We start from the raw sequence: 20979 nt of genomic DNA, 5'->3' as shown, positions 1-20979 counted from the left end.
ATTTGACTTCTTCCTTTCCAATTCGTATCCCTTTGATCTCCTTTTGTTGCCTAATTGCTCTGGCTAGTCCTGCAGTATCTTGATGTGCCAGAGTGTGTTGGTACCCAGGAGGAGCTTCCTCCTCTCAGAGGAGAAGGGGAAGAGTGTGAGGAAGGGGATATGTGAGGGGATGACTTGGAGGAGATGTCAGGAGGAAGGGGGCTGTGATTGGGATGTGAAGTAAATAAATTAGTGGGAAAAAGAGGTATGCCATTGTCCTGTACCTGCCCAGGAGCTTGTCCTCCTGGATATGGACTCTTCATGAAGAACATGAGCTGGCTGATGTAGCATGAGCTTTGTTTTTCCTCTTGAGTAGTACTGTGCAAGGCCAGGTCACTGGGGAAATGTACTCGGACGAAGCCTAGGTTCTGGATAGAGCTCTGAGGGCTATGATAGAGAAGGGTCTGGAACTCCATCTGCCCAGTGCTTATGCGAATCTGATGCTTGTCTGAGAGACAGGCCTGCAAACAGAAGTCATGATGAGCAGGATGCTTGCAAAGTGAAGGAGCAAATGAATACAGAACATAAAAAGCAATAATACTAAATGCACTGTAGGCTTTTTTCTGTTTTTGGTGCATCTTCACTGATGTTTTATTTGATTTTTAAGGATTGCTATGCTCCTTGGTGATTTCTAGTTCCTTAGAAGAGCTTTGATAGTATGATTACTGTTAACCTTTATGTCAGTAGGAGTGTATACAAGCCTAAGGCTTTAGTACAGGTCAGATACAAAACATATTCACATGTGCACATGAACAATAATGGCAACTTGCAGATTCAAATACAGTATTATTTGCTCTATATTTTCCAAAGTATTTTGACAGCTATTAGTTAAATAAATCATCAAACTTGGGTGGGCTGGATGGGGAAAAAGGGAGAAAGGAGAGAAAAACATCTAATCCTAACTCATGGCTTCCTCAGAACATTAGTCATGTCATAAGATTAAAATAAAGTAGCTGAGACAACTTCTCAAAGTCATTGCAGCAGAAATAGATGAGTTAGATATCTAAGGTTTTTTTTTTTTAATATCACCAAGGCTACTTTTAAAGTTAATGTATGTAAGCAATCATTTGTGTGATTTCATGACATTCAGCAGAAGACAAAGTATGTCCCAAAGTCCCAAATGAAAATCTATCAAAACACAACACTACTGCCACAAAACACTTAACATTCCAAAAGAACATATTCAAATGCTGAGCTGTCACCCAGAACCAAAGCTCAACTCTTTAGGAACTTGCTCTAATTTTCACTGAGAAAAGGGACACACAAGTAAGTGATAAGGGAAACAGCTATTTTGATGTATGCATGTGAGTATGCATGAGCATGTGTATATGTGCATAAGTGCATGCATAGGTGTATGTATGTGTGTGTGTGTGTGTGTGTGTGTGTGTGTGTACACCTGATGGGGATGGAACCAAGGGTCTTGAACATCCCAAACACGTGCTCTACCACTGAACTGTACCCAGGCCTGTGGTTGCTTTTCTGTGGTAGATAGAATATCTTACTAGTAACATGTCAGAGATGATCTTCATGCCTTCTTCTTGCAGATAGTCCCCATCCCTTGCATCCTCTTTGGCAGCTTCCCAGACTCCAGAGATGAGAAGGACAAATTCAGTTCTTAGTTTTTTCTTGTCCAGCAACTTCCTAGAGAACTGACCTTGAGCAAGGAACATCTGGGCGTATTTGAAGATGCACATGGCACTCGTCAAGCTCAACTGTATGGGAAGAGGAGATGGGATCAGATGTTCCCTAGCATGGAATGTGTGGAGTTTTGCTTCTGTCACTATTACTAGGAAGTGGAATGATTTAGCATGGGTTTGAGGTGACAGAGTCCGACTCATGTTTGATATTGGGTGATGAGTGGACAACATTCCCAGCACCCATTTGTTCTGGGATGTTCAGCTTCCCCATTCATACCATGACCAAGGAAAAACAAAAGGTCCCTTATAGCCCTTTGGGTTTTAAGATGGCATGCATTTAAAAAGGAAATCATGTCATAATTCATTTGACATATTGACCCTAACATCATTGTATATTCTTCATTCTCTTCATCACCATTGTGTGGTCTGTTCTCAAGCCACACTGACCTTGTATCATCTCTCAATAACCAAGGCTTCCTCCCAATATCATGCATGTTCATCTGCTTGTCATGTCTTTATTCTCTGTTTGCCTAGCAAAACCCCCCTTCCCTGCTCCTTTTTTTATATATCTTTACTATATAAAATTTCCAGATGTTTATAAAGGCAGAGAGGGTAGGCTTATTAATGTCAGTAATATGTGTTGCTCACCTTCAACAATTATCCTTCACTAGCAGCATTTTTAAAATTTAATGTATATTTATTGATTCTCTGAGAATTTTATATATGGATACTATGTAATTTGATCATATCCACCACCCAACCTTTTACCTAATTTATTTGAGATCCATCTACCACCAATTTATTTGAGATCCATCTACCACCACCCTAGTCTACCTAGTCCAATTTGTGCTGCCCAAGTATTAATGGGTGTGGAGTCATCCACTGGAGTGTGGTCAACCTACCAGGAGGTACACCCTTAAAGAAAACTGACCCTCCCTTCCCCAGAAGCCTTCAAATGTCCACAGGTCTCAGCTAGGATGGTGCTCATGGGCTCTTCCCTCCTCCCGGCAGCATATGTTCTTGCTCTTCAGATTCTTTTTATTTTAATGTAAAATCTTAGATATCATTTTTATCTCTGAATACTTCAGTCTGAAAACTGACAGAGAAGGACTTATTCTGCAAACATTCTCACTATGCTTAGTTAAAAGAGCCATGGTTCTACTTTACTCCTTTTGTAAATCAACAACTCCCAACATCTATTGGAGTTAACTGAACTCTTGCCTGTGCTTATGTTGAATCATGTCCCTCTCCTAATGACAGTGCTTAGCACTATTTTCAGAGAATAGCTGTTTCCATGTTTAATTTCATTCACCAGTACCTACAATATAGGGATTAAATATTTTCTTTTTTTGGTCTTTAGTAGCTTCTAGAAACTGCTAAGTAAATGTGTGTGATGAAATAGAGTAGATTCTGTTTTCTGATGGTCATAATTATTTATCCAATAATGAGCAGTGGCTTAGAGATAGTTTTAAAAAAAATTCTCCCAAACTAAAAATAAGGTTGTTTTAAGTGAACTTTTTTGAAGTTTATTTGTGTGTGTGTGTGTGTGTGTGTGTGTGTATGTGTTCATACATGCATATAGAGGCAGGTGGTCAATGACAGCTGTCTTTTTCAGTCACTCCTTCTGAGAAGTTATGACTAGGCAGAACCTCCACACCCCAGGACCTTGAGTCCAGGGGAGGCCATATGTGCAGTACTCATGAGAATGTGTGGATTGAGGCTTGCTACTTCCAGAGTGACATTACTGACATATGGCACACCTTATTTATGATCTTCTCCTCTGAATTAGGGAGCCATAGAGTGGAGATGTCAGAGGCATGAGACTAAAGGAGGGGGAAGTGAGTCTCCATGATAGGAACAGTCACAAAACACCTTCCCTGTGTTCAGTTGCTAGGTATAGCAGCTGACATTATGTAACCACAGCTTGTATCCTGGGAGATCTAGAGTTAGAAGACAGATGTGCCCCAGCCCCTCTTCAAGTGCTATGTTATATGGAGTCAAAAGAACTCTGTCATCAGATCCCCAAAGGTTTCAGTGAGATTATGGCATTTGAAACCAGCTTTAATGAGAAATTAATATTTTTGAAGGACAAAAAGTAACCTGTTCTAGGTTAAGAAAATACTATTTCAAGAACATGAGTAACATCTAGAATGACAGAACCTAGAGTAGATGGCATGCAAGGGGAGGTATGGAGATAATGAGCTGGTCTGGGTAAGGTCTTTGGATGCTGTGCATAGAATCTTAATGTTCTCATGTAGGGAGCCATCAGGCATCTGATAGTAGCAGGTGACATGACCAGATGTGTTTTATGAAGGGAGATCTCTAAGAGGAGAGGAGTAAGTAATCACGGGAAGCCCAGCCTTCCTCCCCAGCTTTGGCATGATTGTTATTCAGTGTTCAAGATGAAGACTTAGGGAGAATGGGAAATATGTGACAGGACCACCTGTTGTCTTTCAGTCATTCCACTCCTGTCTCTCCATGTCCTGGCACTTACACTCTAGTGGTGAAAAGAACAATAAACAAACAAACACCCCCCCACACAAACCCATGCCCGCCCCCCCCACACACACGACAGTGGCTAGGTACTAAAATACCAATGGAGAAGAATCCAGGGAGTAAGGAGCGTGGATACAGGGTGACTTTTGTGAGGAAGAAACACTTGAGCTAAGTGTCCAAGAACCATTTTCAGCTCTCTGTTTAGCCAAAGGCACAGCATAAGACAAGGACAATTACTCTAGTTATGGGCCACTATAACCTGAAAGTGTGGTTGGATGATGGAGGTGAAGAAAGCATAGGTCAGAATAAACCAAAGCACGAAGGTCATGGTGAGATGCCTGTATGTTACTGAGTGTGCAACACAAAGCTAGAATGACATTAAGAGAGAGGAAGTGACTGAGTCTTTTCCATAATAACATTCTGATTACCACTGTGGCAAGTATTATCAAAGCTGACAGAGATACCCACCCTGCATGAAAGATGGCCAGCTTGTGGGTCATGGAAGAGACAGGGAGATTCTGGTCACATGCATTTTTTTAAAGGAAGAACTCACTAGTTCAGTTATACTTGATGGGTGTAGAAGGCAGAGGATGACTGTGGGTGTTTGGCTTGATTCTGGCTATCAGTGATGTCCTGCCCTGAGCTAAAAGAATCAGGAGAGAAATGAGTGGCTTTGAAACTGGAAATAAGGGGCGGATTTGCAGCACTTGAGAAAGGACTGGGCTGAGGGTGTGAAATCCACGGTGTGATATCAGCACATTGATTTAAGACTTAGAAGCAAGAGGAGGTCACCAGGAAATGTCTCTAATTTCAATGTCAAAATACAGTTCTGAATATTATGTTCATCAAGTACTAATTATGGTCTTTATAATTATGCAAAATCCAGGAAAATACACTGAGGAAGAAATAGCACTTACCTTGCTAGGGAAGCTTATGAGATCTCTCAGTATATGAATAGAATCCATCATAGCTTCCTAAATAGCAGAAACAAGCCACCAGAAAATGAGAGAGAGAGAGAGAGAGAGAGAGAGAGAGAGAGACTATTTCAAATGCATACATCTTGCTTATAAAGAAATGGAGCATATATTATGTTTTTCTATTAAGACACTTCATGCCGGGCGGTGGTGGCACACGCCTTTAATCCCAGCACTTGGGAGGCAGAGGCAGGCAGATTTCTGAGTTCGAGGCCAGCCTGGTCTACAGAGTGAGCTCCAGGACAGCCAGAGAAACCCTGTCTCGAAAAACCAAAAAAAAAAAAAAAAAAAAAAAAAAAAAAGACACTTCATGGAGGCTAGCCCTTTTGAACCAAGACCATGACCTTGGTTTCAAAGTTTCTTTCCAGTCCAGCATTACTCTGGTGTGCCTCTGGGCAGCCTCCCCAGATCCTGTAGGAAACTGACGTAATAGAAGCTGAAATAAAGGGACAAAACTAAGTAGAACTTTGAAGAAGGGGTAGAGAAAATGTGAGAGGAAGGAAAATGATTAGGTCTAGAAGAGTATCTTTTAATTCTAGTGAAACAAAATATGCTCTTTGTAGACATGAATGTCCTCTTGTGACCATTATAAAGCAAAGCTGCAGAAATTCTGTAAAGGCAGTAACCTTTGAGTATATGGTCATTTACTAAGAAGTTGTACTTGTGGCAGGAGATAATAGTTCACTTATTAAGTGTACTATTCTTCTAGAAGACTAGGACTCAATTTCCAGCACCCACATGGTGGCTCACAACCATCTGTAATTACAGTTCCAGGGAATCTCATACTCGTTTCTGGCTTCCATGGGCACCAGGTTGTGTGTGGCACCAGACTTATGCACAGGCAAAATACCCATGCTCATAAAATAAATACATCTTTTAAAACTTAAAAAAATGATGTTCTTATGAAAAGAAATTACATGTAATTTTGGCTGTATCCATTTGCTTATGGTTGTTAACAGAGTAAAAAAATCAGATTTATAAATATGTTATTCATAGAAACATTAGGAGAATTATATATAATGATAACTGACTTGTGTTACTTTTTTTATTATATAGCAGAAGCACTCACAGGAATTGCCGCCTACATACCTGGTTTCTTTTCTTGCCTGGATTTTGTGAACAGGAGCCCTTGTTGAAGAGCAGAGGTCCTGCTGCTGTCTAAGTTTATAGACAATGACCTTGCCCCTGTTCAGGGCCATTACCTGATCTTTATAAGGTACTTTGCATGCTGAAGAAATTAGTACATCCTGTATTTGTGACCATTGACCACACAAAGAAGTGTTTCTGCTCTCCATATACAAGCGGCTCAGGATCTCCGTGATCATGGTAATGTAGTTCCTGATTTCCATGTAGCTTCCCATCAGCTGGAGAGTAGACAGGTTTTCCAGAGTAGAGTTATATCTGAAGAAAACATAGAACTATGATGATGATTTCATGGCATTGTAAAACTTTACTTTGCCAAAGGGGGAATGGAGTTTGGTCTTGAGTAGGTCTCAACCAAAGGAGAATGATGTGAGCTACAGGTGGTCTGTCTAGGGAAACTTGAAACACACAATGAGACACGATACCAAAATCCTAATAACACATCACCTTTGATTAGAATTGAAAAAACACAATATGTCAATCAGGTACCAACCGACATACAAGCATCACAAAAAAATGAAAGTTTGTGGCCTAGAGCCAAAGACACATTAGCTATAGCTGGCCGAGGTAGAGCAGGCAACCTATCCATTAAAAGCTCATAGTGTATAGACCCAAATCAGAGTGGAAATGGACAACATATTTGTAGCTGAGTGTAAGTGCACAAGTTTATGTCTTCAGATTTTAATTGGGCATTTTACTTATTTATGAATGCAACACTATTGTCTTTAACTGAGCTCTGTGCATAAGACCAACACCTCTTCTAGCCCTTGCTCAACACTGTCCTTGTCCTATGACAGCAAGACATCATCTGCTTAAATAACTCATCCTGAATTTCCAATGAATCACATACTAAACACAGATGACATGCAAATGACTAAAGACTGTAGGAAGCAAAATAGAGAACCACACAAATGAGTCTGAGCAGAAACAGCACAGATTGTACAGTTATGGAAAACATGTTTCATAGTCAATAAACATACATACAAACACAAGCAGCCACAGTAAAGCCTTGGAAGAGGGGCCCATACCCAGAGAGGCACATTATATTATATAAAAGATCCAGTTTCAATGAAATCTTATGGGACTACCAAAGAAACTTAAAGTTCAATCTAACACAGGAAAAATAGCAGACTAGAGAAACCTCCTGTGGGAACTAAATGATGGACCAGTAAGAGACTGCAAAGCAGGAATCATATGTTCAAAGAACCAAGGAAAACTAATTTTGAATATTCAATAAAGATATTATTGTGACTAATCAAATATAGAATAGCAATAAAGAAAGGCTATAAATTTGCTATAACATCAAATGATTTCTGGAGCTATAGGTACAATAGCAGTACTGAAACTCACTGCAGAGCCTGAAAAGTCAATTTGAGAAAAACAATTGGAGACAGAACAATAGAGATGATGAATAAGGAGCAGGAAGAGAGGAGGAAAATGGGCATAGATGTTTAGAAATGCTGGATGGCAAGTTCACAAATTACATTTTTTCTTTCTTAAATTCATATAAAATGTATGGTTGCATTTATAACGGGCAGGGGTGTGGCATAATAGTCACAGCCTGACAAGAAATCTGGGATGAAGCTTTGGAATGATGACATGATGCTGTACAGCAATTGGAATCTACTGAAGACAACCAAGGAAAAAATTAATAATACCTTAGATTGCCTATGATGTCCACTATATCCTTCCTTTTTTTCTATTTTTTTTTTAAGAAATAGTAGGCTATATAAAATAATAGTTATAACACTGTGTCTTAGTTTCTTTTCCTGTTGCTCTGATAAAAGCAACTTAAAGAGAAAAGATTTATTCTGTCTCGCAGTTCAAGGGTACAGTCCACTATGAAGGGAAATACCAAGGTAGCAAAAGCTTAAAGCAACTATTTATGACATATCTACAATCAGGAAGTAGGTGCAATGAATACCACTGCTGTTCCACCCCCAGCTGGGGAATGATGCCTTCCACAGTGGGTGGGCCACCCCCTTTGATTAATGTAATCAAGATAAACCTCCCACAGACCTAACAAGAGGCCCATCTCCCAGGTGTCTATGAATTCTATCAAGCTGACAGTACTAACCGCCACATGATGTATTGTTTGTATGTAATATATATATAGGATCTATATTTATGATAAAAATTTCCACAAAAAGTAGAAATAGAGCCACATAGGAGTGTTATTTCTGTATTTTATGGAAATTAAGTGAACTATCTGTAGTAGATTTTAGTAAGTGAAGATGGAAATTGTAAGACCTAGGGCAACAATTAAATAAAACCTTAGAAAATATTTTAAAATAATGAAAAATGTTAACCTAGCACCTTATAACATACTCATTCAAGAAAAAAAGAGGTACTAATGGAGAAAAAGAACAGAATCATCTTAAGATGTAGAAGAGCAAATGATGAACAACTTAGCCATGTGATGATAATGTTGAGCCCATACTAGTTAAAATTTAAGAGATAAGACTGTACCAAAATTATACCTAACTATCATATGTAGTGGACACATAAATTACAGTCAAGAATAAAACTGGATTGAAAGTTTAGGAAAGAAAAAGGTATCAATGCGGACAGGTACCGTAAGGTGCCGAAAATGGGTATACTTAAATCGGGCTATAAACAAGAGGGAGCAAGCTTTAATGATACAGAGGACGACTTTCAAATGATAAAATGGGCCAAGTCATCAGAAAGGTAAAAGTTACAAATATATAATCAGTTAAAGTGCTAAGAGTAAGAAGATGAGTGCTCAGCCCTGAACAGGATATCCATGTTAACCATGGCACCACCAAGGCTTTGGAAACACAATGAAGGAGGAGTTACAAAGAACGTAAGGGCTGGAGGATGGGGAGGAGTGCTGTGACTTCTGTACATGACATGACTGTCAGAATTGTGAACTCAGCAGCTGTACAAGACCTACACAAGATCAAATCAAGCAAAACCCCAGCATAGATGGAATAGTCAGACAAACAGAGAGGCAAAGAGGAAATAAATAAATTCCTCAAAGAATCAAATGTACACTGTTTGGACCAGGGGCCTCTGATGGGGGACATTGCAGGGCCTGGAGTAGGCTGAGCAAATAAAGGGATGCCACTTTTAAAAAGTACTACTGGCCAAGTAGATATAAAACTATTACAGGGAAGTATTTATCCCTTAAAAAAATCCTGTATACAAAAATACTAGAGAATATATGAGAATGATATAATTCCTAAAGAAACAAACAGCTCAAATTGACTCAAGAAGAAACAACAACAAAAAAAAATAGTGAGGTTAAATTAATAAAAACTCACAAAGAACTCTCCAGACCCAAATGGTTTCATTGGCAGTTTCTATCAAATGATTACAGAATTAGTAACTGCCATTCGCAAAATCTTCCAGATATTACAACTCAGAATATTTTCAGGTTGATTGAGGCTAGCCTTCTCCTGATATTATAGCCAGACAAGGACAACCCAAGTAAGAAATCTACAGGCCAGTATCTCTGAAACAGAGACACATAACTTCTCAAGAGAGAACAAGCCTCCCAAGTCCAGCAATACTGAGAAGGATTGGATGGCCACATGGGATTTATTCCTGAAACACAAAGTTGACTCCATACAAAAACTGCTGACTGACTGTAACTTATGTCTTGGTTTGTTTGTACAGTTAGAGCAAAAATATTTGTACCTTTGTAACTTAAGAGACAATTCATTTCGTGTAGTTGGAGGCTGTGAATGTGACGATGAAGGACTTGCAAGTTTTATATCTGGGGATGGCTGTTCTCTCCCCCAAAGTGGCAGCTTTCTGCTGCATTATTCTTGGGGAAGAGTCCAGTCTCACATTGCAGCAGATGAGAGCTAAGTTGGGGCTAGCTTGATAATTCTAGCCCCTTTTGCAAGGTTAGTCATCTTAGTTATGAGGGGAAAGCCCTCTTGTCTTGGACTTATTCTACACTGATACCTTGAAATAAATTCGATACCTGGAAAGAAAACCTTAATACTTCCAGAGAGAATAAAAATATCCAAATGACAGTAATGTCTTCACAGAATAAACGAAAAAGAAAAACTCACATAATCACAGGTTTAGAAATGGCATTGTAAAAACCCAGCATGCTCCCATGATTCAAAGCATTGAACAAACTAGGAGCAGAACAGAATCTCCTCAACCCAGTAATGAATGACTGTGAAAATCACACAGCTCGTGCCATACTCAGTGTAGAAAGGCTAGTACCATCTCTAAAACAGGAAAGCAGACCAGGATTCCTACTCTTGTCTCTCAGCTCATCATTAAATTGATGTTCTAGCTAAGGAAGAACAAGAAACTGAAGGCAGCCTGACTGGGAGAAAGAAGTAAAGCTATTTGCATTTACAGATGACAGAGCTTATATATAGAAAATTCCAGAGCGTACACTAAAAACTAAACTATTATTACTTAATGTATGATATAAATATCTAAAGAAATTAAATTCAAGCTACTGCCCATATTCAGCAGTCACATATAAACTACCAATATGCAGAGGCAATTGTATTGCTATGCACTAACAATAAAAATCTAAAACTAAAATTAAGAAAACATTTCCATTTGTAATAATAACAAAATAATGAAATGGAGCTAGGCATAGTGGCATATGCCTGTTGTCTCAAAACGGAGCCTGAGACAGAGGGTTTGACAGTTTGAGTGAGTTCAGTATCAGCCTGGACTATATAATAAAGCCCTTCCTAAAAGGAGGAGGAAAATATTTATAAATGTATTTAGCATTTAACAAAAGAAGTACAAAAATAATAAACAATAAAAATTATAGAACACTGTTGAAAAAATTGAAATCTAGTTAGGGTATCCTATGTTCATTACCTGGAGGAGTTAATCTTTTTTAGAGCTATATTACTGAAACTGGCCTACAGAGTCAACAAAATACCTATGAAAATCCCAGCTGGCTTTCACTGATTTTGATTTTTATATCCTGTTCAGCAGGTGTCTAGAGCCCTGGTCCAGAGTCCTGGGAGGGGCAGACTAAGACAAAGCAAGGCTGGCCACACCATGCATGTCTGCTCTGTTTTTACAGAAATCCACAAGTTTATACCATCTTACAACTTCCATGTCACAGTCCGTTATGGAGGAAACTCAGGAAAGAAACTCAAGGCAGGAATCTGGCAGCAGGAACAGAAGCAGAGGCTGTGGAAGAACATTGTTTGCTGGCTTGTTCCAGATGACTTGATCAGCCTGCTTTCTTATATAATGCAAGACTAACCTGCCCAGAGTAGGGGTAGCACACCATCCACAGTGGGCTGGGTCTTCCCACATCAATCATTAATCATGGGAATGTCCTCCAGGCTTGCCTACAGGCCAGTTGATGGAGGCATTTTCTCATCTTAAGTTTCCTCTTCCCAAATGAATTCACTTTCTCAGCACAGTTAGCACGGAGGGAAATATCTCACCTCAGCCAGTACTGGTGGAAATACCACTGTCATGCTGCAGAAGTGATAACAAGAGATATCATAGGACCCACTGATTCTACCTCCAGGAAACAAAAATGCTTACCCACACCAAAACTTGCATGAGTATCTCCACGATAACCTGACTGTGGTGGTTTGAATATGCTTGGCCCACAGAGGGGCACTATTAGGAGGTGTGGCCTTGTTAGAGGAAGCGTGTCACTGTGGGAATGGGCTTTGAGACCAGACCCTGCTCCTAGCTGCCTGGAAAGTAGTCCTTTCCTGGCTGCACTCAGATCAAGATGTAGAACTCTCAGCTCTTTCTCTAGCACATGTCTACCTGGATGCTGTCATGCTTCCTGCTATGATAATAATGGAACTCAAAGACTGTAAGCCAGCCCCAATTAACTGTTATCCTATACAAGAGTTGTCTTGGTCATGGCGTTTCTTCACAGCAATACAACCCTAACTAAGGCGGAGAGGTATGGTGTCTCTTCACAACAATAAAACCCCAACTAAAACACTGACCTACTACAGACAAAACATAGATAATATCAAGTGCTGATGTGTAAACGAAGTGAAGCATTTCAATAAATATTATTCAGCAATAAAACATGGTTTAAAACATGTTTTAAAAAGACAAGAAAGAGTATCGTGGACTGTAAGCTCATGCCCAGCACTGTGCAAATGGTGCTTAACAGGCCCATTGTGGGAAACCTTGCTTTTGCTCAGCATAAGAAGGCCAATTGACTGTTGTTCTTTCAGTAGCTGTTTGGCATCTCTCCAGGGATGACAAGCTCTATTGTAGGGTGTCTATGTTGCACCTTATTACTTACAGATCCTTGTCACGGCAGTCATTTCCATGGTAACGGGGTAGCACAGTCACCGCCACAGTGCATGGCTGCACCCTGGAGCCTTGGCCATCTGTGATCTCAGTGGAAACAATGACTGTGAAGGAAGATGACAGAGGAGGGTCATTCTGGACACATAGCCGTGGAGAAGAGTCTCCACACACCAACAGCAGCTGAATAGTATAGGTGACGGTGACAGGGTACAGGGTGCTGGCAAAACTCAGGCAAGCTGTTCTTCCCTCCCTCCCCACCCCCTGGCATCACATACAGTGAGGATACCAGTAAACCAGAAAATAGATCACTGGGTATTATGCAAAACTATAAGTTAAGATGGTGATGGGTTTTTTCTTTTCTTTCTTTTCCTTTTTTCTTTTTTGCTTTTAAAGACTTATTTTGATTGAAAATAGATTGTTCTCACAATATATTGTGATTACAGTTGACATTCCCCCAACTCCTCTCAGATCCTCCCCACCTAGTTCACACCCTAGCTCTCTTTTGTTGGAAACAGATATCTTTAAAAATAAGAAAAAGAAAGAAAGAAAAGAATAAGAAAAAAAAAGTCAAAGAAAAGGCACAAGAAACACATATAGATGCAGAGACAGAGAAGTGCACATTTGCACATAGAGATATCCTATAAAAACACCAAACCAGAAACTGTAATATGTAAACAAAAGACCTATAAAGTTAAAGAAAGAAAGAAAGAAAGAAAGAAGGAAAGAAAGAAAGAGAGAACAAATGCCTAAAGTTATACCCAGTGATCAGTGTCCTGCTCAGCCATACAGAGACGCTTCCTTCTACACTAGATGAAACAAATACACAACCGGACAATGTGCAGAGACTGAGAAACCCTTGAACACTCAGTCCTACATGGGATGTCTCCATCAAATCCTTCCCTACAGGGCTCAGGGAGCCCACCAGAAGAGGAAGCAGAAAGAGTGTAAGAGTCAGAGGGGATAGAAGTCACCAAGGAAACTAGGATTGTAGCACATATATGAACCCACAGAGACTGTGGCAGCATGCACAGGACCTGTGTGGGTCTAAGCCAGGTGCGTCTCAGCCCTGAGACGGGAAGTGGACACAAGCCTCCATTTCTAGCTCAGAAGGTATTTCCAATTGAAAACTTGCAAAGGAGAAATGAAGGAGAAATGAGAATCTCCTTGGATATACGAACTACACTTAAGGGCAGACCCTGTGCCCAGGAGTAGATGACCAACTCAATAGTATTTTGGAGGGTTTTTTTTGTCTTATGAAAAATTATTTTTAATTATGTGTCTGTATGTATGTCTGTGTCAGGGTTATGTACACATGAGTGTACATTAGAGGCTAGAAGAGGGAACTGGATCCCCTGGAGCTAGGGCTATAGGCAGTTGTAAGCCACCCGATCTAGGTGCTGAGAACCAAATTCAAGTCTTCTTTAACCTGAGTACATCTTAATTACTGAGCCATCTTTCCTGCCCCATGGTAATGGCTTATTTACGAGGGATTCAAAAATAAAGCACAGTACATGAAAAGACCTTCTGGGGAGATCTCACAGCCTAATCTAATATCTGAGCACCAAAGTAAGGTCAGTGAATGCTCATCAGGCAGTGAGTGTCAAAGAGGATAGACAGACCAATGAATGCTCATTAGACAGGGAGATGAGAGGAGTCACAGAGGGCATACAGACCAGTGAATGCTCATTCCCATAAAGGATAGACAGGCAGAGGTCATCACCATGTGCTGCAGGAGGCAGGGGTAAATCATCATCCATTCACAAGATCATGGCAGGCTGGACCATTTCTGACCACCTCCCCTCCCCATGTCCCTGTACACTGAATACATAAGGAGTGCTGAAATGGGGTACCAGGGACATGGGACATATAGTCCAGATTCTCATGTTTTAATTAGTTCCTAAATGATAAGAGGCAGATTTAACAGGAAAAAGTAAAGAAGAATTCTGAGGGGAGGTTTACATAAAAACATCTGTATGTATCTAGCAAGAAATGGCTACTTGATGGACCTGGGAATCCTCTCATGTAACAAAGGCCCAAAGGCAGTGGCTTTCAACCTATAGATCATGACCTCTTTGGGGGTCGCATATCAGATATCCTGTATATCAGCTATTTACATTTCAACTCATTACAAAGTTATGAGGTAGCAACAAAATAGTTTCATGGTTGGGGGTCACCACACCATGAGGGATTGTATTAAAGGGTCACAGGATTAGGAAGGTTGAGAACCACTGCTCAAAAGTGTGATGAGGAGCATTGCTGATGACATTGGTTTTAGGTGATAGCCACAGGTACAGTTGTGTGCACCACACAGGAAGATCAGCATACATGTGAATCTTGGGTATTTACAAAGGAGACTCAACCTTAAAACCAGTACTAAAGGTTGGAGACTTAACTTGGACGTCAGCTCTTCTTAGGACATGGGCACTGGTCATGTGCATCCCAATTTTTAGGAAGCCCAAGTGTTGGGCTCTGCCTTTCCCCCAAGATTCTGAGTCAGTGGTGACTATGTGGGCCCCTGGAGATTCCAGCTTTAATAAGTACCCCCACTGCAGAAAATGTGCTATGAATCAAGAGAGAGGATGGGAGAAAGGAGTAGGTTTTAGGTAAGACTTAATTTAATTTGACGCAATAACTCTGTGCTATTTTCACTAATGCAAAGGATGGGATAAGGTGAGAAACATTAAAAACCTGCTCTATGACATTTATGTTTGCATTGTTGATCATATTTATCCTGTTGTAATTGTGAACTCAGGCATTCACTGGGTTCTAATGCAGTAACAGTTACCAGTATATGTCACATGAAGGATTTGAGCAACATTTAATTGATACTGTTCCAGGCCTGTGACCTAAAACTTGGTCCTATAGATTTATGTCAAAATATTCTTCATTCCAACATGGTGCTGAGCAGCTTTTATTTTTGCACCCCTGTCTAGCCCTGTGAACTATGGCCACCTGGTGCAAAGAGGTACTCATGCCCCTAGATGCAGCTCTCAGGTAAGAGTCATGTCAGTTGTTAATGTAACCTGCATCATAAGAGGGATGCTTATAGAGCTTGAGCATCCTCGTCTAAAGCAAATCCCATTTTGACCCAGCTCTTATGACGGCCTTCTGGCTACCACTGAGAAGAGGGAGTGCTTGGCATGTGTAGCCATTATGCAAAAACTTTTCAGAAGCAGGTGACTGTAAGTTTAATATTAGAAGACTTATCACCCTTCTCCATTCAGCAATGCCTACTATGGTGGTGCTTCGGCTTTCTTGGCTTTGGAAAACTCTAGCTCAGATGCAAATGCAAAGGCATCCTCACGTTAATCAGAACATGATAGCAAAGCTCAGAGAAACATTGTCAGAGAAGCTTTCTCAGGGTGACTTGAATCCAGAAGCAAGAGAGAATGCTTCTATTTGGAGGATATGGGAAAGGTATCAGAAAGAAAATGCGTGGTTAACTTTAAAGGGAAAATATCTATATTTTGTTTGAAGCTTAAGATATAAGCCAGGTGATAGTGGCACACACCTTTAAATCCCAGCACTCGGGAGGCAGAGGCAGGCAGACCTTTGTGGGTTCAAAGCCAGCCTGGACTACAGAGTGAGTTCCAGGACAGCCAGAACTACACAGAGAAACCCTGTCTTGAAAAACAAAACAACAACAACAAACAAACAAACAAAAATGAAAAGAAATTTAGGATATAAAAATCCCAATTTGCTGATGATGTTTTTAATATTCATTCTATATTAAAAGACAGGTAGCAGGCCTATATTTACTGAGGTGAAAAGATTACTTTAATTTCTAGGCCATTTAAATCATTTTTAGTTTTTAGAAATGGAAGAAAAGGTTGGAGCTATGTAGGCAGATCTAGTAACATGCTGGACTCCTTGACTTACCTTTGTAATTGTCCAAAGAATCACCAGCTGGCAATAAAAAATAATACTGGGTGTCTTGTCCACGGTACAGGGTGTGTAAGGAAGTCTTTCCTATCCGGTAACGAAATTCATAATGAAAGTCCTATGATCCAATCATGGGAGCAAAAAAGAAAATGGATAATTGAATACAACATGGGTGGAATCGCCAATCAATCCCATCTGCTGCTGCCGCCATGGCCACTGCTGGTCATGTGTTAGAGTCCAGACCGAGATGCATGAATCATCCTCACTGCGTGGGCACACGAGAGAGAAAGGCTTCCTGGTACTGCAGGACTCTTCTGCTCTCTCTCTCTCTTTTTTTTTTTTTTTGTGGTTTTTCAAGACAGGGTTTCTCTGTGTAGCCTTGGGTGTTCCGAAACTCCTCTTTCCCCAGAAAACCCCCTTTCCGATGAGGAGGCTGCTCTCACTAGTAAGGGAAGCTCCCATTCATGCAGGAGCACCTTTCCCATATCGCAGGACAGGCCCATCCCTGAAGCCCACCAAGTAAAGAACTCCTGTGACTTCCAAGAGTTGTGGCTTTAGGACAGACAAGGGGTCTCAGGGGTCTCACATACCGGTTTCCCTGACATGCAGAAGACACTGAAGATGGTGTATGCCTCCATACCATGGTGGGGTCGCACCTGACAAGACATGTCCTGTGGAGCTTGGTTGACCGTTAAGTAGAGCTGAGCTTTGCCCAGTAAGACATGCTTTGAAGCTAAGAGAAGGACAGTGTGGGTATTTCAGCCAGGAAAAAGAGTGATAGTGGAGAATATACATATGCATATACATATACATATACATATACATAAACATATACCCATACACTACATACAACACACACACACACACACACACACAGAGACACAATTTCCCATGTCCTCAGCTTGTATGTAGAATGTGCTATAAAGATCTCCCTAAAAATTCTCTGAGCAGATGTATAACAGCAGGCATAGTTATTACTCCTCAGTAATTAAACACCGTATTGTCTACTTTCTGCTTTATTATTCAGTCTACAGTGATTATTATTATTTGTATTTTTTTTAAAGTAGCGTGTCCTTAGGATAAATTTGGGGCTGGAGCTTTCTATATTACATTGCATGAATCCTTATCTGGTCCTATGGGGACTGTTTATGTGGCCTCCAGTAGGTTGAACATCGCCTGCACTCCTTTCTTAACAGTGACGTGACTATGTCAACCACAGAAGCAGCCCAAGGCAAATCCAAGAGGATGGAGTGACTAGTTCTGCTTTGCTGACCAGCCATGTCACTGGAGAAGAGGATGGGGTTTGGCCTACAACATGTGTATGAATTGCATACCAGGTTAAGAAAGGGACAGAAGGACAAGAGTATTCCCCCAAAACAACACAGGAAAAGACAGCCACAGGACGCCATGTGTGATGGGAAGATCACAGGAAAGGGAAGCTGTTAGAGAATTGTTCTGGAGGCTGAATGATAGCTGAGCAAGACACCTGGAGCTTGAGCTCAACTCTCTCAGGTGGCAGAGGACACTGAACAGCACCCTGGTACGATAGGAAGGATCCCAGGGATCTCTTGAATCAAGAAAGGATATGACCTAAGAGAAAACTGTGGGGGTGTTTTGGGGGGTGGGTGCTGAGGGTAAAGAGAGTAGTACCACATGAGCAACTGAAAAACAAAGGCATCCAAAAGCCAGCCTTGTCTCTGTGTGACAGAAGCAGGGACCCAGGCCTTAGTATCTGGACAGGGCCAGTAGAGGGTCACAGCAGCAGTGAGAATCCAAAAGAGCCTCTCTATGAATTAGCAGAAAACAACCTGCCTTGTGCTTCTTCCTTGGATGATGTATATACAAACAGAAGAGTCAAAACTGAAAGTGTACAGTAAGTTTTGCTTATCTGTTTTTGCTTTGAGGTAGGGTCTGGCCTTGAACTTGCAATCTTCATCTCTCTGCTTCTCAACAGCTGTTACTATACTGCTACTATACTATAGCTGGGCCACTATACTTGGCTCATGGTGAGCTCTAAGCAGTGCAAAAATGTGGATGAAGAGTCAATCCAGGATATTGATTGAATCCTCCATGCTTGTTAAATAGGACTGTAAGTCTCCAGAAATAAGGGAATGTTTAGAAGTTAACCCCACCCTCAAATGCTCTCAGATTTAGTCATAAAAATGCAGAAAGAGTTGGGGGACACTGGGCAAGGTAACACTGTGGGTAAGTTTTAGTACACACTGATCACTCAGAAAAATGTCAATGATACCTCATTGTGATTAAATATATGCAAGGAAGCTGACTTACTCAGGTATCTAGCCAAAAATCAAATATTCAAGAAGGACAGTAACTGATTATCATTTACCTGGTTCGAATGCACCTGATTTCACTAGGAATGAGAACATCACAGCAAGTAATCTTAGTAACAAATAATGGGATGGTGGCAGCAGGAGAAAAGAGAGAGGTAGGGCCCAGAGCAGGAAGTTACAGGAGAGAGTCACTATTACTTCTAGGGAAAAGTGTAATAATGACACAAGCCTTCATGGCTCCCCACACCAGATTCAACTTTTACTGTGACATACCTACAGAAGCTTGTAAGACGTACGTCTCACCACTGCTCAATGAGAATGGTTTTATTGTCACAGCTGGTCCCATGGTACCTACAGAAGGGGAAGTGTCCACATGAAATGGTAGTCAGCAGGCTCCCAGAGGTGGGCCCCACCTTTGTTCCAGGGGTTCAGGATTAAATAATACACTGGTTTGTCAGAAGCCATCTAGGGAAGGCTAAAGACATGCAAGGAAAGTCTCTGGAGATGGCCCACCATGTTTTTTTGCATGGCCTGGGATGAGTGAGCTCTATGAGTCAAAGTCCCAAGAGACTTCATCCCAGGATTGCTTCTTCTTGCTTCTGGTATGCCTTTTCCTGATCATTGTTATAGAGCCTGATGATTCCTGGGCATTAGCCTACAGCATTAGAAAGATTTTCTGCAGATCAACATGCAGATGTACTCTCAGGCAGTAATGGTACACAGACAAATTGATGATTTCATAATTCCTAATAATGATTTTATAGAATTACTAAATTTATACAAGTAATTTCTAGTCCTCTATAGTATAAAAGCTGCAAATAAGAGTTCTGTAAATCTTTATGTGTCGAGGGATAATTGCACTAGAAAAAGAAAGCAGGATTGGAACAAATTTACAATCAAGGAAAACACTCCTTCTAGATTAGCTATGAGACCATTACCTGGTAACAAAAGGTCAAAAACTGAGAATGGACAGCTTATTGTAGGTGCAAGGACAAAAATGAAATATTTACTAGCTTATCTATACAAAACTTCAAAACTAGTAAGTTACAAGGCAGATGATTTGTCTCTTGACAAAACTGTGCTAACTTGTGACATAAGAATTATTGCTTTAGAGGCTGGAGAGATGGCTCAGCAGTTAAGAGCACTGACTGCTCTTCCAAAGGTCCTGATTTCAAATCCCAGCAACCACATGGTGGCTCACAACCATCTGTAATGAGATCTGATGCCCTCTTCTGGCATATCTGAAGACAGCTACAGTGTACTTACACATAACGAGTGAGAGGGGCCAGAGCAAGCAGAGGTCCTGAGTTCAATTCCCAGCAACCACATGATGGTTCATAACCATCTGTACAGCTACAGTGTATTCATATATATAAAATAAATAAATAAATCTTTAAAAAAGAATTATTGCTTTAAACTTATAATGATCTTATGGGACAATAGTGAATGTTTAGTGAAAACTAGTCTTAATGGAAAGACATGTAACTAATACTGCTATTATTGCCTAAGTCTTACCAATTTGTGACATGAATTGTTGCCTTAAACCTACTATGAACCTACTGGAATGTAAAAGTATTTAGAAAATGATGTAATCAATTATTCTGCTATAATAGTTCTGCCTGATAGTTGTATGAGGTTAAGTTTTTGAGACAGTATACTGAGAACAGAAAATAAAGGTTGTTAGAGTTTCTTTTTCTGCTCTATCCAGAGTGAGTGTTTTTTCTGTGTAAGAGAATTGTTTCTCTTGTCCTTTTTCATTCTTTCTCTTCTTTTCTTTTCTCTCTGGTTCATGAAGAGTTAATGAACTTCAAGCCTCTTGGCTAGCCAGTGAGGGGTCCTTGAGCCAGAGAGCAAAGAGCCCTAGCAACTAAAAATTATTATTATTATTATTATTATTATTATTATTATTATTATTATTATTATTTGGTTTTTTGAGACAGGGGTTCTCTGTGTTGTCCTGGCTGTCCTGGTACTCACTCTATAAACCAGGCTGGTCTCGAACTCAGAAATTCACCTGCCTCTGCCTCCCAAGCGCTGGGATTAAAGGCACTACCACTGCCCAGCAGAATTCTTTACCTAATCCCCTGCTGCTAACAGCAGGAGTTAATTGCCAGAAACCAGTGGCTTTTAGCAACAATAATAAGAGAGAGTTAAGTTCCCAGAAGTTATAAGATCTCATTTTGTGCCTTTATAGTAAGCTCAGTGTTTGGGTTTTTGTTGTTGTTGTTGTTTGTTTGTTTGTTTTTGGTTTTTCGTGACAGGGTTTCT

General features: G+C 40.4%; 1 protein-coding gene across 1 annotated transcript in view; it reads right to left on the bottom strand.

The window, feature by feature from the left end:
* The window catches only part of Pkd1l1 (polycystin 1 like 1, transient receptor potential channel interacting), a 143369-nt gene that overhangs the window by 78874 nt on the left and 43516 nt on the right, over positions 1-20979 (bottom strand). The window contains exons 19-26 of the mRNA XM_031342475.1: positions 18985-19062; positions 17011-17153; positions 16418-16538; positions 12531-12642; positions 6349-6547; positions 5090-5146; positions 1542-1751; positions 264-500 (exon numbers count right to left, since the gene is read on the bottom strand). Of these exons, the coding sequence (XP_031198335.1) occupies positions 264-500; positions 1542-1751; positions 5090-5146; positions 6349-6547; positions 12531-12642; positions 16418-16538; positions 17011-17153; positions 18985-19062 (1157 nt within the window). The remainder of the gene's footprint in view (positions 1-263; positions 501-1541; positions 1752-5089; positions 5147-6348; positions 6548-12530; positions 12643-16417; positions 16539-17010; positions 17154-18984; positions 19063-20979) is intronic.

Source organism: Mastomys coucha, unplaced genomic scaffold (genome assembly GCF_008632895.1).
Source record: "Mastomys coucha isolate ucsf_1 unplaced genomic scaffold, UCSF_Mcou_1 pScaffold22, whole genome shotgun sequence".
Taxonomy (NCBI): Eukaryota; Metazoa; Chordata; class Mammalia; order Rodentia; family Muridae; genus Mastomys; species Mastomys coucha.
Note: the sequence above shows the minus strand (reverse complement) of the source record. Positions and strands in the feature narration are given on the sequence as shown.